This window comes from Mercenaria mercenaria, chromosome 4 (assembly GCF_021730395.1).
Source record: "Mercenaria mercenaria strain notata chromosome 4, MADL_Memer_1, whole genome shotgun sequence".
In the NCBI taxonomy this organism is placed as follows: Eukaryota; Metazoa; Mollusca; class Bivalvia; order Venerida; family Veneridae; genus Mercenaria; species Mercenaria mercenaria.
The window spans coordinates 16,140,455-16,155,899 of NC_069364.1; the positions used below are offsets into that span (position 1 = coordinate 16,140,455).

General features: G+C 35.2%; 1 protein-coding gene across 1 annotated transcript in view; it reads left to right on the forward strand.

Annotated features, from left to right (window-relative positions):
- The first annotated feature begins 1,675 nt into the window (after window positions 1–1,675).
- Window positions 1,676–15,445, forward strand: part of LOC123552686 (PC3-like endoprotease variant B) — a 30,971-nt gene continuing 17,201 nt past the window's right edge. Inside the window, exons 1-6 of the mRNA XM_053540557.1 lie at window positions 1,676–1,930; window positions 2,526–2,715; window positions 4,542–4,643; window positions 6,236–6,430; window positions 7,261–7,407; window positions 9,803–9,885. Of these exons, the coding sequence (XP_053396532.1) occupies window positions 2,530–2,715; window positions 4,542–4,643; window positions 6,236–6,430; window positions 7,261–7,407; window positions 9,803–9,885 (713 nt within the window). The 5' untranslated portion in view covers window positions 1,676–1,930; window positions 2,526–2,529. The remainder of the gene's footprint in view (window positions 1,931–2,525; window positions 2,716–4,541; window positions 4,644–6,235; window positions 6,431–7,260; window positions 7,408–9,802; window positions 9,886–15,445) is intronic.

Here is a 15,445-nt window from a genome sequence, read left to right on the forward strand (position 1 = left end):
TTGTGTTGAGCGACCTGTGGATTTTCCACTTTTTCTATTTTATTAAGCATGTTTAAGATATTTCCTGATAGATCTTTTATCACATTTTCCAGTCAGTGGAATTAGTTGCACATATTTTCAAGATTTTTCAATTTACTCAATTTTTTTTTCTGCAAACTTTTGTTTCTTTTAGGAATTAGTAGGAATCATTTTAAGGTTTAGTGAAGCATCTTGTCAGGATGGCCAGTGAATGTTTTATAGTCAGATGAAATACCATAATTTGATTTTATCCCGTTATGTTATATTCAGTTAAAACATGTCCAGTTAATGTTTTATAGTATAGATGAATCGCAATAATTTAATTTTATCACAAAGAGTTATATTGATCAATCAATTAAAACAGTGATTTTGCCGTTATGATAAAATGATTTTGCCATTTTTTGAATATTGTACTATATAAATATAAAGGTATGATCACTAGCTGATATGACCTTTTTATCCCCCGCCGATGAAATCGGGAGGGGGGTATTGAAATGGCGTTGTCCGTCCGTCAGTCAGTCTGTCCGTCCGTCCGCAGCCATTTCTCAGTAACTACTTGGTAGAATTTCATGAAACTTGAAATAAACATGAACCAACATACTGCGATGATGCCCGTCAAGTTTTTTTTTTGATTGGTCAATTTCCCTCAGAGTTATTGCCCTTGATTTAATAAAAAATATCTGTCTGCAGCCATTTCTCAGTAACTAACAGGTAGAATTTTATCAAATTTGAAATAGACATGAACCAAGATACTGTGCTGATGCCCGTCAAGTTTTTTTTTTTTGATAGGTCAATTTCCCTCAGAGTTATTGCCCTTGATTTAATGAAAAATGTCCGTCTGCAGCCATTTCTTAGTAACTAGCAGGTAGAATTTCATCAAACTTGAAATAGACATGAACCAAGATACTGCGACGATGCCCTTCAAGTTTTTTTTCGATTGGTCAATTTTCCATTTAGTTATTGCCCTTTAATTGTTTAAAAATCCACAGATCTGTACATAACAAACCAACCAATTGGAAGAATTTCATTAAACTTCTTCCATTCTTTTCCATGCACATTTATTATAAACATGTGATGTTGTGTACCTACACCTGGTCACCACCTTACATTGGTCACCCCTCTCCCTCTCACCCCCCCCCTCCCCCATTTTTTTTTTTTTTTTTTTCATTTTTCGTTTTCTACCAATATTTATAATCAACATGTAAACTGTTGTATCCTCACCCCCCCCCCCCCACCACCACCTAAACAAACCATTCATTTTCTTTTAATTTGATTTGACTAATGAAATTATTTGCTTCTTGGTAACATTCTTAACTTTTTGCAGGATATATTTTTTTGCCATTCCTCAACTCTGACCCTTTCGGCGGGGGATTCCAGTTCATCGAATTTGCTTGTTTAATTTTATGATATTGGCAGATTCTGTTTGTCAATTTAACCATGGGCGGTGGGGGTAAAAAGTATGCCAACTTTACACAATACAAAATTTCAACTACGATTATTGTAAATGAAAAGAAAAAGTCGTAATCTATCTACCAAAACCTCCTACACTATAAATAGGATTAATGGTTTTACAATTACTGAACCGAAGGTAGTGTATTTACTCTGCCTTAAATATAAGCTATCACTAAATATACCCGAAAGCAAGTTTTACAATTATTTTCACATTGTATTATCAATATGTCACGATTTACAATAGCTGTATAGTTTAAAAATGTTGTGATAAAAATGTAGTGACGTCTTTTCTCAAATGCTGCAGTGACGTTCTTCTTAATAAGTTCAATACTTAGGTTGTTGGGTTGTTGTTAAGTGGATTTTATTTCATATTTCTATTTTAGGTTTAACGTAAGTGAATTACAATATGGATTTGGGAAAGTGATGGCGGAACTTTGTATTAAAGAACACTGAATAAAAGGTAACTGATGTTGGTTTTATTTAAAAATGTTTGTCTTAAGATTAGGCTTAAGATAGAAATGAATATAGTTTTTGCAGTAAATCTTTTTTGAAAAAGTTTGATTTACATAATAATTATGTGTATTAAAATTGCATGGTAAATAAATATACACTGAATGTGTTATTGACAAGGCTTGGAAATTTGAATGTATATGTTTTATGCTGTATATGCCCTTACAGGATTTGATAAACAAGTTGAAAAATTTATTTACATTTGTTGAAATATGAATAGCTCCAAATTATCCAGTCCAATATTTCAAACTTTGAGCAGAAGGAGTTCACCGTAAATGTACAGAATGAGTCGAAAAAATAGAAAAGGGAGAGATCAGTGGGCTAGGTGCATTTGCACGTCAAAACAGCGTGTTTGAGCCTAATTGAGGCAAAGTATCAATGTATTATTTATTGTTGAAAAGATTACATGCCAATTCGGAGATTCAGAATTGTCTTAATTTGAAAACTAGCTAACACCAGCTAAGTCTGATTAGTGCAGTTACTGTATTACACAGTCTGAAACACTGCGCACTGGGAGAAGTTAATCATAGTATTTATATCTGTAGGTAAATGATGTGGAAGGAGCTGTGTTTGTTGGCAGTGTTTGTGTGTCTGTCTATGAGTCAAGGGCTGCCCCTGGATAAGTATGACAACCAGATACCCGGGCACTACCTCAACAGTTTCCTAGTGGAAGTTGACAGTCTGGAGACAGCAGAAAGTGTGGCAAGAGATAATGGATTTGAACTTGTCGAAAAGGTGCGTGCAGATACATTGTACTTTTGAAAATTCTGACTGGTTTTATGTCACTTACAACAGTAGTATAGTTATACAGTCATTAGTACTAGTGTATCCACACCAGAACTATTACCAACAAGTAACTGACAACTTTTTCACATGTCAAAGATTGAGGATCAGTCATTTACTGTTTAACCTGCCTACGGGACCACCTGTCTGAAGCAGTCATTCAGCTATCTTCCCAAATAGAATTTTTGTTTTCAGTTTGCCCAAAGCAATCACCTGTCTTAAACAGCCACTTCATGTTGCTACCATGGTTGGCTGCTTAACACAGGTGTGACTGTATGATGTATTTTCTAAGGTCAAATGTATATTCTGTGATCAAATTGTTGCTTGTGAACATTCAAACTTGTGAACTTTGATAGGCTTTGCTTAAATTGCCCGGTTGTGGTGGCTTGGTTGTGCACGTACAGAATGCAAAAAAAATGTGCACTGGCTTAGAGTTAAACATTTTTTTTACCTTGAATGACATAATGGTTATTGTGTTGGTCGGGAATCTGCCTTGAGGAAAAGTCAGTCCTGGGGTCAAAACGGAGATATGGTGATGGCTGACACCTGTTGGGGTTTAAACTTTTGACCATGTTGTTGGGCCACCAGCTTTAACACTCACTTTAGTTATTTGTCAGTTTGTTTCTTAAAATACTTTTTCTTTTGAAGAGTTAAAAACTCTTTAAAAAATTTCATATACAAATTTGCATTATCTACTCAAGAGTAGCCAAATAATGGGAAATTAGAGTTTATTATTTGCTTTTGTACACGTTACTTGATACCGGTACTTTGTTCTTTTTTTGCTAAAACCCAGACCCTTTCATAAATTCAGTAACATGGAGGTTTATATCCGGGTTGTAGGACTTCATTAAGTATGCAAAATCTTTAATCTTGGTGTTTATTTCCAGGTATGCAAACAGGTATATTTTGTATCCTGTTTTATAATGTTACATGTATAATCAATGTGTAATCTAAGATATAATCTATCTCTGCTATGGGTGAAATAACTGTTCACCATTGTCTCATTTATACTTTTATTTGGCCTTTGTAATGAAGCAATCAAAATGTAATATTGCTTAACAGAACAATTTTATTTTCATAGTGAAATTGATTTTCTGATTAGTGATAAAATTTTCTGTAATACCAAATGATGAGGTAATAATGCAGAGTTGTTCTTCTGAATTTAAAGCCTGAAAAGTTAAATTACTTGTGAAAAGTATTACACTTGCATCATCATTTCAATTAATTCCCACTTTTAGACTTCAATGGTGTATTTTGATCTTAGTTTGTTTGTCAGTTTACAACATGATTTATAGATCTGTAATAGTGAATCATTGTCCCTTAGTTCTGCACCAGTTGTTCTCCAAAACTGACAACTTCTCCACATGCTTTTTCAGAAGTCCTTATGTCTGCAGTCTTTCTCCTCCTCTGTGTATCTAGGGAAGTTGTTGGTTACTTGCTTAGAAATAGTCAGTAAAGGAGTACAGAATCTGGGAACTTGAGTTAGCTTAACAGCACACTCAATAAATGGCTTTAAATCCATAGAAAGTAAAAAACATCAATCTTTGGAAGCTACTTATATGCAGTACAAATTTGGTTGGAGTCATTTGAAAACCAATTATTTTTTTGATGATTTTAGGTGAATTCGATAAATACTTGAATTAATTGTGAAACTAAATCAAGAAATGTTGAATGTAATTGAACAAATTCCTTTTAACATCCATTGTTTATAGTATTAGCACAAACTATCGACAAACAACCAGTCACATATGTATGACTTTTCTGTGTATATATTTCAGATACCACAGTTAAATATGTACCTACTTGAACATCCTGAAGTTACTGGAAGATCCAAGAGAAGTGCTGACGATTTTGTCTCAAGGTTGGCCCAAGATTCAAGGGTAAGGGTCAAAGTCTGTTTCAGTTAATATTGCAAGATATAAGGGAAAACGTGGCAAAGTTGCTCTCATGAAAATGTGACTTAAAATCTCAATTTGCTTTCAAGTTTGTTTTCCAAAGAGTAAGCCGAATGAATAGTTTTCCTTAATTTACGTTATGAGAAAGCATATGTTACAAAGTTTGGACTGATTTAAGTAAAATGTTTTGAGAAGAAAAAGGGTATAGAGAAGCAAGACTATTCATTTTACACAATTTAAATACAAATATTCATGAGGACCTCAGAGTTTTTTCAGAATCTTGTGTTGGAGAGCAAGTCACTTAAAAGGGTTTACCTGAAGGACAGTTTTCATATAAATTAACCTCTTTTGCTAATTTATTTTAGTCAAATTATCTGTAAATTTAGTGTAATTGAAAATTTACATGAGTTGGTTTTCAGTAAATAATGCACTGAATTACCAAGTTAAGCAAGAGTGGTTTTAATAGAATTAAACAATTCTCAAGCATATAATTTAAACAATTTTAACATGTTAGGTGATGTGGCAGTTTAAGATAACATATTCTTGCTTACCCAGTTGGGAAAGTGTACATTTGTCTGAGCACGCACCAGGGATAGATATTCCCATCTTTCCCTAGGGAAAAACCTCGTCTAAAATCGCGTGTTCTTAGGTGACGCCACATGGTACTGGCACTATTATGATGTCATAAACTATATAATAATATATAATAATCTATTTCTCTCCACAATCTATTTTGACCGTGATAAGCAAGAAAAATGATCTAACATGTCTGTCTGTGTAAGACAGCTGTTTTCCCAACCCTCGCTCAGTTTTTCATTCCACACTGTCCCTCGGGTAGGGAAAAAGATGTCTTACACAAGCAGATCCTTTTAAATTTGTATGTTTTACTTTACTCGCTTAGTCACACTAGGTTTAATGATGAACAAGAAATTTCTTTAAAAATTCCTTGTATATAAAAAGAATAAATTAACACTGACACTCCAGTACCAGTTTATTCTATGTACTGTACAAGCATATATTTTCATGGGGAACTAATTTTTGTGGATTTTGTGTTAGAATCAAGTCACAAAATAATGTCCCAAAGAATAAGTAAAATTCCTCAATGTTAAATTCCTCCCAGAGTAAAATTCCTCACAAAGTACAAGAAAAATTCCTATTCATTTTATGTCCAGAAGTTGAAATCTACAAGTTCTTGTCTTCACAAATAATCTTTTTGACCAAAAGGTCTAAATGTCATGCCCACAAAATTGATGCTTTTACAATATTTGAAACTTTATCCTTTACCCAGCTAGATTTTTAATTTGGACTGGTCAATCATTCAATTTGGACAGTACCACTTATTATTCAAAGGCGTGGTCACTGAAAATTTACTGACTGAATAGGGAACAATGCAGACCATGATCAGGCTGCAGGGACATGCAGGTTGATCTTGGTCTGCACTGGTCGCAAAGGCGGAACCTTTTGCAGCCAGCATGCTGAACTAAAGGTTAAGGTTCTTCCACATTTGCAAGCTGTAGTGCTCACAGAGCCAACTCTGTCATGAAAGTTTTCAGATCAACTTTTGATATCTTATTCAGGTAAAGTTTGCGGAACAACAGATAACATTGAAAAGAGTGAAGAGATCACATGTATTGCATGACAAACAACTAGAGTTTCCGCTCCGTGAAATCAAAGATAACAATAAATATATCCGGGTACAAGACAAGTTTGACACAAGAGATGGACTTGGACCAAGGTTTAATGATGAACACTTTGGAGACCAATGGTATCTGGTAAGGAGATATCTGTCTTCTTTAGTTTTATTATATGCCCGAAGGGACGTATTATGTTATGACGCCGGTGTTCGTCTGTCTGTTAGCCATTTCTTGTCCGCTCTAACTCTTGAACCCCTTGAAGGATTTCAAAGAAACTTGACACAAATGTTCACTACATGGAGATGGTGTGTAGAGTGCATGTTCTGGATGGCTAGCTGCAAGGTGAAGGTCACACCTAGGGGTCAAAGGTCATACCTTAGGGCGTATATTGCTCCGCATTGTGATGCTCTTGTTATTAAATGTAATTTGTCTTTGTATATGTCTCTTTTGTGAATTGTTGACATGTCATTCTGTAATCTGTGTAATGTAAATGGATTGTAAATTATGTTTGAAAGAGGACCACAGGGAAGATTGGGCAAGCCTCAACAGTGCCTTCCTCTATAAATAAAGTTATTATTATTATTATAACTTTGAAAACCTTGACCGTTGCCTCACATGAGAGCTTTATTTCAAGCTTTGCCATGAGTTGAGTTACTTGAAGCTAGGAAGTTGTTTAGCTTGTGAAAGTTTATAATAATCTTCTACTGGTTGAAGGTGCGGAATGATATAGCTGGCTCAAGGTTAACTGTTTAAGCAGCAACAAGGCTTTGCAGAGTTACCACAAAGTAGTTACCCGAGAGCCAGGTATTTCCATCTGCACCTTCATCTAGTAATAGATTCAATGTCGTGTGTTTCAGATTCTTCAATTAATAAGTCATACCCTGCAGAATGTAAATAGTTGGTGAAATGTAGAATTGAGTGTAAATATAAAAAAAAAATATGTTTGATGGTATTTTGCTATTTTCCAGGTGAATAGAGGTCAGACAGGAGGAGTGGAGGGAATGGATATAAATGTTGCCCCGGCCTGGGAGATGGGGTATGATGGACGAGGAGTTGTTGTTACAATACTGGATGATGGAATAGACTGGAACCATCCAGATATTAGTCAAAACTATGTAAGATTACAACTTTTTTTTCAAAACATGAGATTATTATAACCGTTATATTTAAGATTGTAGTTTATACAAAGTTTATTTAATCAGAGTGAGTCTGCTTCAGAGAAAAATTAGAATATCATATAATGATGCAGTGCTACTGTTAAACATATTGATGGGGGACTAAATTTTTTAGCTCACCTGAACCAAAGGCTCATGGTGGGCTTTTGTGACTGCTCAATGTCCGTCGTCTGTCTTCAGTCATCCGTCGTCTGTCCGTCAACATTTTCTAAATCAAAGCCTTGAGATGTCTAGTGGTTGTGGGTTTTGCTAGATTTATTTTCATTTTAAATGCCAATCTATGAAAAAAGCATGTAGAAAAAGCAAATACTTCTGTGTCATATCTAAGATAAACTTTGCCTGACGTTGCATGAACTTATCCTTAATTGACAGCTTCAAGACATGGGCTGGTACAGATCTTATATAATCTAAATGGCCAGTGTGAATGGGTAGAAGATGAATAAGAACTGCTTGATCATTGATAATGCATCCGCATTGTTCATTGTTGATAAACCTGCAACCAAAAAATCTTCTTCTTGAAAACCACTGGGCAGAATTAAACTTCACAGGAATGATCCTTGGATGACCCCCTTTCAAAACTTTTCAAAGAATTGAACTCCATGCAGAATTCTGGTTGCCATGGCAACCGAAAGGAAAAACTTGAAAAATCTTCTTGTCCAAAAGCACAAGGCGTAGAGCCTTGATATTTGGCATGTAACATCATCTAATGGTCTTCTATGAAGGTTGTTCAAATTGTGCCCATGGGTTGATAAGAGGCCCTGCCCGGGGGGTCACAAATTTTACATAGACTAATATAGGAAAAAAACTTTAAAAATCTTCTTGTCAAAAACCACGAGACCTAGGCCTTTGATATTTGGTATGTAGCATTGTCTTGTGGTCCTTTACCAAAATTGTTCAAATTATTACCCTGGGGTGAAAAGAGGCCCTGTCCCGGGGGTCTCAAGTTTTACATAGACTTAAATATAGGAAAAAACTTTAAAAATCTTCTTGCCTGAAACTGCAAGGCCTAGGCTTTTGATATTTGGTATGTTGCATTGCCTTATGGTCCTCTACCAAAATCGTTCAAATATGCCTCTGGGGTGAAAAGAGGCCCTGCCCTGGGGGTCCCAAGTTTTACATAGATTTATATAAGGAAAAAATATAAAAAGCTTCTTGTCTGAAAATTCAAGGCCTAGGTCTTTGATATTTGGTATGTTGCATTGCCTAGTGGTTCTCTAACAAGACTGTTCAAATTATACCCCTGAGGTGAAAAGAGGCCCCGCCCTGGGGGTCACTTGTTAAATAAGTTATGTAGGAATAAATACTTCAAAAATTATCAGATTCCAAGAGATTAGGGTTCACTTGACTGTGACCTTGACCTACTGACCTACTTTCTTCATTTTTTTTAAGATACAGCCTTGAAATTTGGGTGACATGTACAGTTTTGCACACCGATCTTAAAACTGACTTTCAGCGACCATGAATGTGACCTACTGACCTACTTTCTAATATTTTAGCATCAGTTTGCCATTTTGAACAAGTGGCTCTTATTAATCAGGTGAGCGATTCAGGGTCATCATGACCCTCTTGTTGTGGATTTTCTGGTTGTGTAAATCCACAAAATTTAATTCCAAAAAACAAAAGAATAATTTTCACATTATTGTAACCATCAAATGTAGAAACCCACAAATTTGTATCCTTGTGAAATAGCCGTTTTAGCCAAAACCATAAAATCTCATAACCATGAAAGTAAATGAGCCGTGCCATGAGAAAACCAACAAAGTGGGTTTGCGACCAGCATGGATCCAGACCAGCCTGCGCATCCCCGCAGTCTGGTCAGGATCCATGCTGTTCGCTTTTAAAGCCTACTGGAATTGGAGAAACTGTTAGCGAACAGCATGGATCCTGTTGGTTTTCTCATGGCACGGCTCAAATGATTTTGCAGTATTTGAGTTAAAAGGCTTATAAATTTTTACGTCATAATGGTTTTTATGACTTTTAAGTGAATTTTAATGTGGCAAATTTAACATGGTCCCTCTATGCTGAAGTGATTATGGTCTCCGACTTCAAATAATTTGTCTTTAAGGTTGGAAACTGACTTGGAATGTAAAAAAAAATTCATGTGAGCAAGCTAGACATTTGACTTTCACAAAGGTCGGTAGTTCTATCCAGGTAACAAATCATGCATGAAATAAAATCTATAGTTGAATCTGTCGGTCTCCCTCCACCATGAAAGACAGATGACCCAATTGTGTTGACAAGACTTAAAACCCATACTCATAGAGTATGAATGTTTTCATGTTGGTGTAACATTCTGTTAAAGGATTTGCTTTCCATCTGTAATGTTCTGTTTCAGGATGCGAGAGCCAGTGCTGACATGAATGATAAGAATGACAAAGAGAACGATCCGACCCCAGATAAATCCAAAAGAGGAAACAGGTAGAGATCTTTCGTTTAATTTAAGCAGAACTGTAGAAAAAAAAATGCATTTTTGTCATGGCTCGTATAAAGGTCTATATTTATCTGCCTGCCCATTTAGCTGAATACAGAGAGCAGAGATAAATGGATCACATGGTCCTGAACTCAAACTTGGGGCAAAGCATATGTTTGCCATGATGATTTGATAAAAGGCATTCTGCCTCCACCTTTGATTCATAAGGAGAAGTTGGCAGTTACTTGTGGAGAACAGTTTAGTCTTGGTACAGAACACTGGTTAGGTTAACTGTCCACAATTATATATAACTGAAATGCTGTTGAAAAATGGTGGTAAGCCCAAAACAAACAAAACTACCTTGATCCCTTCGTAAAAATATGAAGGATCATAAAATATGTGCAGTTTGTCGTAGCTGATTGTATTTGCACTGTTTTAGCCTGTATCATTTCTTAATATTATTTCTCTTCAAGCAAGAGAAGCATTCTAAAGCAGGAGTTTTCTTTGTAATGCTGATCATAAAACTTTTCTGTTAAGGTAGTGGACCTGTAATTGTAATCACCAGATTGATTACGTATTTTCTGTATACACTTTTGGTATTTCCCGGCATGGACTGACAGCTTTGTGTTCTACACTACTTAGTTAATACCAGTAACTCACTTCGGTCATCCTTCGGAATGTCAGTTACAATTTTGATAATGTCTAACCAGACTAAATGATGAAAAGTAGCATGAAAAACAAAAAGTTTTTTCTATTTGTAATTTCAACAGATTTAGTTTATGTTCATAGAATCAGCTTTGTACAGAAGTTAAGATTTCAAGGCAGGTATATGAACATGTACATGTATAAGTAGGAAACTGCTATAGGTACTGTCTAAATTATGGTAAAACTGTGGACTCTGGATACTTGATGACACTGGATATTTGGTGACCCTTGGTACTTTGCTAAAAGTCCTACATTTACATTTGCTCTTTCAAGAGTGAAATCTGAACCCCAGTATTTCCAATATATTTTCATATTTTAGTTCTAAAAGTATTATTACTTTATTTTAATGCAGCTGTTATAGACAAGGGAGTTGAAAGGTAAAATGGGAACTGTGAAGATGGCTTATGTGTGGTTTCTTGTGTTGATGTATGAAGTGATATATCCAAATCATAGGAAACATCTCATAGCTTAATGGAACTTATTGATCAAAATATGCATTTTTACATTAGAAACAAGCAAACGTGTCTTAGCAACTGAACATTTTAAGTTTAGATGTTTTTCTTTCTATAACTTAAAGGAAATTTTAAGTAGATATATTTTAATTAGATATATGCCAAGTCATTTTAAAATCAAAATGTAAATGTCAAAATTAACTTTAACTTTTCTATAGTTAGGAGGTTAGTGTAAATTAAATGTGCTATTTAAAACATGGCAAAATGGATATATTACTTTTATGTTTTATGTTTGCATTTTGGGAGTTGTTTGTTGTAAAATTGGTTTTGAACAAATTAAGCATGAAAGGTTTGCCTGTGGCCATTGGACAGTGTATAGAAAATGTTGGTTTTAGTTTTTGTTGCCTATGTGACTTTATGTTATATTTAAATTCAAATGTTTTTGTTTATTTTCTAAACTTTGATTTACATAATTATATGTATGTAATTTGTTTTCTTGCCAAAGGCTTGGCATGTTGGTATAGGTACACAAGTAATAATTTACATCTACAAGTAAATATTTACATTCACTATATATTTAGTATGGAAGGAAAAAAGTGTTTATTTTCTTTTATCCTGTCACTTGCAGTATTTTCGACCTGATATCAGGGTGCCGTATATCTTTCTTGATATACCGTCAGTTGATCATGTGACCAGTGATATACGGTCAGTTGATCATGTGACCTTATGATCGATATTGTTGTCATAAGAAATTTTGCAACGAAATCATCATCATTGTGTTGGAAATGTCCGAACTAAGAAAATGAGTGGTCAAATAATGAGTTTTTATTCAAAAACGAAGAAGTTATTGCGATTTTGCCGGTAATCACGTCATTATATAAGTGACGTCATTACAAATATGACGTCATTAAAGCGGTTGTCGCACACTTATTTTTGTAAAATAAATTGCCAAATATCAGAAAATGAAGTAATGACAAGATAAATAGAATAATAGGTTAGTGCCGTAGATGGAGAAAGTTTATCTGGCTCGGCTCCGGACGTTGTCAGGTTCGCCTTCGACTCACCCGATAACCTCCTCCACCTCGCCAGATAAATTTTCTCATCTACAGCACTAACCTATTATTCTCAATATAAACAGCATCATAGACCAGCCACTAGACTGATAATAAATATATTTCTACATTTTTCTCCTTTTTTTGTCGATTCAATTTCATAGAGACAAAAGCCAGTTTATTTTAGAGATTTTCACAGAGGACTGATGTTAGACTATGATATTGGACATAGGATATAGACTGGCTCAGTTCACTACATTCAATCATAAAAATGTAAAAAGATATATCATAGTCTAGAAGCTAGTCTAGCAACATCAGTGTAACAATATCAAGGATGGCCCTTTCAGAGATTGCACGAAAGAGCAATCTGATGTCATTATAAAAAAGCATGGACAAAAGGGTGTCATTCGAAAAATTCTTCCAAAATTTGATGCTAAAATTTCAAAAAGAACAGTAAATTATAGCAATAATATTTCTGATGATAAAGATCAAAATTGAGTTGACACAACTATATGAATTTTCACTGGATTTAACAGTATTTCAAATAAAATCCAGGAACTGTATTTTTATTGGAAGCCTAATTACAATCGAACGTGGTCGGATCTTGTTAGCTGTTCTATTTAGATGTTTAAAAGACAGATGTCCTGACATATATTTTAATTTTCTGGTACCACATATTTTTAGCTCACCTGTCATGAAGTGACAAGGTGAGCTATTGTGACCGCTTGATGTCCGTCGTCCGTGCGTAGTGTGTCGTCCGTCAACAATTTCTAAAAAATTTTCTTCTTGAAAACCACTGGGCAGAATTACACCAGACTTCACAGGAATGATCCTTGGGTGGCCCCCTTTCAAATTGTTCAAAGAATTGAATTCCAAACTTAAAAAATCTTCTTGTCCAAAATCACAGGGCCCAGGGCTTTGATATCTGGTGTGTAGCATCATCTAGTGGTCCTCTACCAAAATAGTTCAAATAATCCCCCTAGGGTCAAATATGGCCCCGCCCCGGGGGTCACATGGTTTATATAGACTTATATAGGGAAAACTTTGAAAATCTTCTTGTACAAAACGGCTTTGATATTTGGTATGTAGCATCATCTAGTGGTCCTCTACCAAGATTGTTCAAATTATCCCCCTAGGGTCAAATATGGCCCCGCCCCGGGGGTCCCAAATTTTACATAGACTTACATAGGAAAAAAGTTTAAAAATCTTCTTGTCTGAAACCACAACACTTAGACCTTTGATATTTGGTTTGTAGAATTGTCTTATGGTCCTCAACCAAAATTGTTCAAATTGTACCCCTTAGGTGAAAAGAGGCCCTGCCCTGCAGGTCCCAAGTTTTATATCGACTTATATAGGAAAAAGCTTTAAAAATCTTCTTGTCTGAAACCATACGACCTAGGCTTTTGATATTTGGTATGATGCATTGTCTAGTAGTCCTCTACCAAAATTTTTCAAATTATGCCCCTGGGGTTAAAAGAGGCCAGGCAGCCCTGGGGTCACTTAGTTATTATATGAGTTATAAAGGAAAAATACTTAAAAATCATCTGGTCCTATTTCCAAGACTGTTTAATTATAATTACCTGATGACCCCAAGTAATATGATGTCACTTGACTCTGACCTTGACCTACTGACCTACTTTCTTGTTTTTTAAGGTACAGCCTTGAAATTTTGATGACATACATAGTTTTGCACACAAATCGTAAAACTGAATTTCATTGGCCATGAATGTGACCTACTGACTTTCTTAATATTTTTAATTATTTCCCTTTTATGTTACTATTAATAGCTTCTTGTCCTTAAGTGCATTGATAACAGGTGAGCAATATAGAGCCATTATGGCCCTCTTGTTGTAGAAGCTACTATGAAAAATGTAAATATAAGAATTGAATGCAGTTTTCTTGTGTGAAAATTTCATTTACTTGATTAAAAAACTTTGATGGCTCATTTTCTAGCAGTCACCTTGCAATGTTGCTGCCAGAAAGGCATTATATGAAAAGGCATGTTACTAATATTTTGCTTTTGTGGTCGCATGATGTACTCGTAAAAAATAATTAAAAATCCTATTGAATCATTTTAAGATATTTCAGATTTAAAGGATATCTTCTCTGTTACTATGAGCTGCTTGTGTTAGCAGTAATAATTTGTGAATTAACTTTGAAAAATGCATGATTAGAGCTGAAATATATCATTTAACCTTTAGCCTGGTGGTGACAAGTGGTTCTGCCTTTGACATCAGTGCAACCATCTTGGTCTGCAGTGTTTGCTATTCAATCGGTAAATTTTCAGTGAATGCCCCTTCAAATAATAAATGGTACTGCCCAAATTGAATAATAGACCAGTCCGTTCTAGACATTTAGCAGGGTAAAGGTTAAAAATTAATACTGACTTTCTAACTATGGGAAAGAATGCTAAATGTTTAACATACTTGACTGCATGTACCTTCTATGGTGGGTTTGCGAAGATTTAAACCTGATATGATAGATATGGATCAAATACTAGGGTATGTATCAGCCACCAGATTTAGGCCATATATGTGATATGATGTGTTTCTGTGGCTTGAAGGTGAAGGTGATTTGATCCAGCTAATAATTGATACTGTTTTTATAATGTTAGTTTTTTAGCTCACCTGTCACAAAGTGACAAGGTGAGCTTTTGTGATCGCGTGGCGTCCGTCGTCCGTGCGTCAGTGCGTGCGTGCGTAAACTTTTGCTTGTGACCACTCTAGAGGTCACATTTTTCACTGCATCTTTATGAAAGTTGGTCAGAATGTTCATCTTGATGATATCTAGGTCAAGTTCGAAACTGGGTCACGTGCGATCAAAAACTAGTTCAGTAGATCTAACAAGAGGACCATGATGGTCCTGAATCGCTCACCTCTTCCCACATGATCCAGTTTTGAGTATGACGTCGTTTTTTCTATTATTTGACATAGTGACCTAGTTTTTGAGCTCATGTGACCCAGTTTTGAACTTGACCTAGATATTATCAAGATAAAAATTCTGACCAATCTTCATGAAGATCCATTGAAAAATATGGTCTCTAGAGAGGTCACAAGGTTTTTCTATTATTTGACCTATTGACCTATTTTTTTAAGACACGTGACCCAGTTTCAAACTTGACCTAGATATCATCAAGGTGAACATTCTGACCAATTTTCATGAAGATCCATTCAAGGGTATGGCCTCTAGAAAGGTCACAAGGTTTTTCTATTTCAAGACCTACTGACCTAGTTTTTGATCGCAGTTGACCCAGTTTCAAACTTGACCTAGATATCATCAAGATAAACATTCAGACCAACTTTCATACAGATCCCATGAAAAATATGGCCTCTAGAGAGGTCACAACGTTTTTAGCTCAT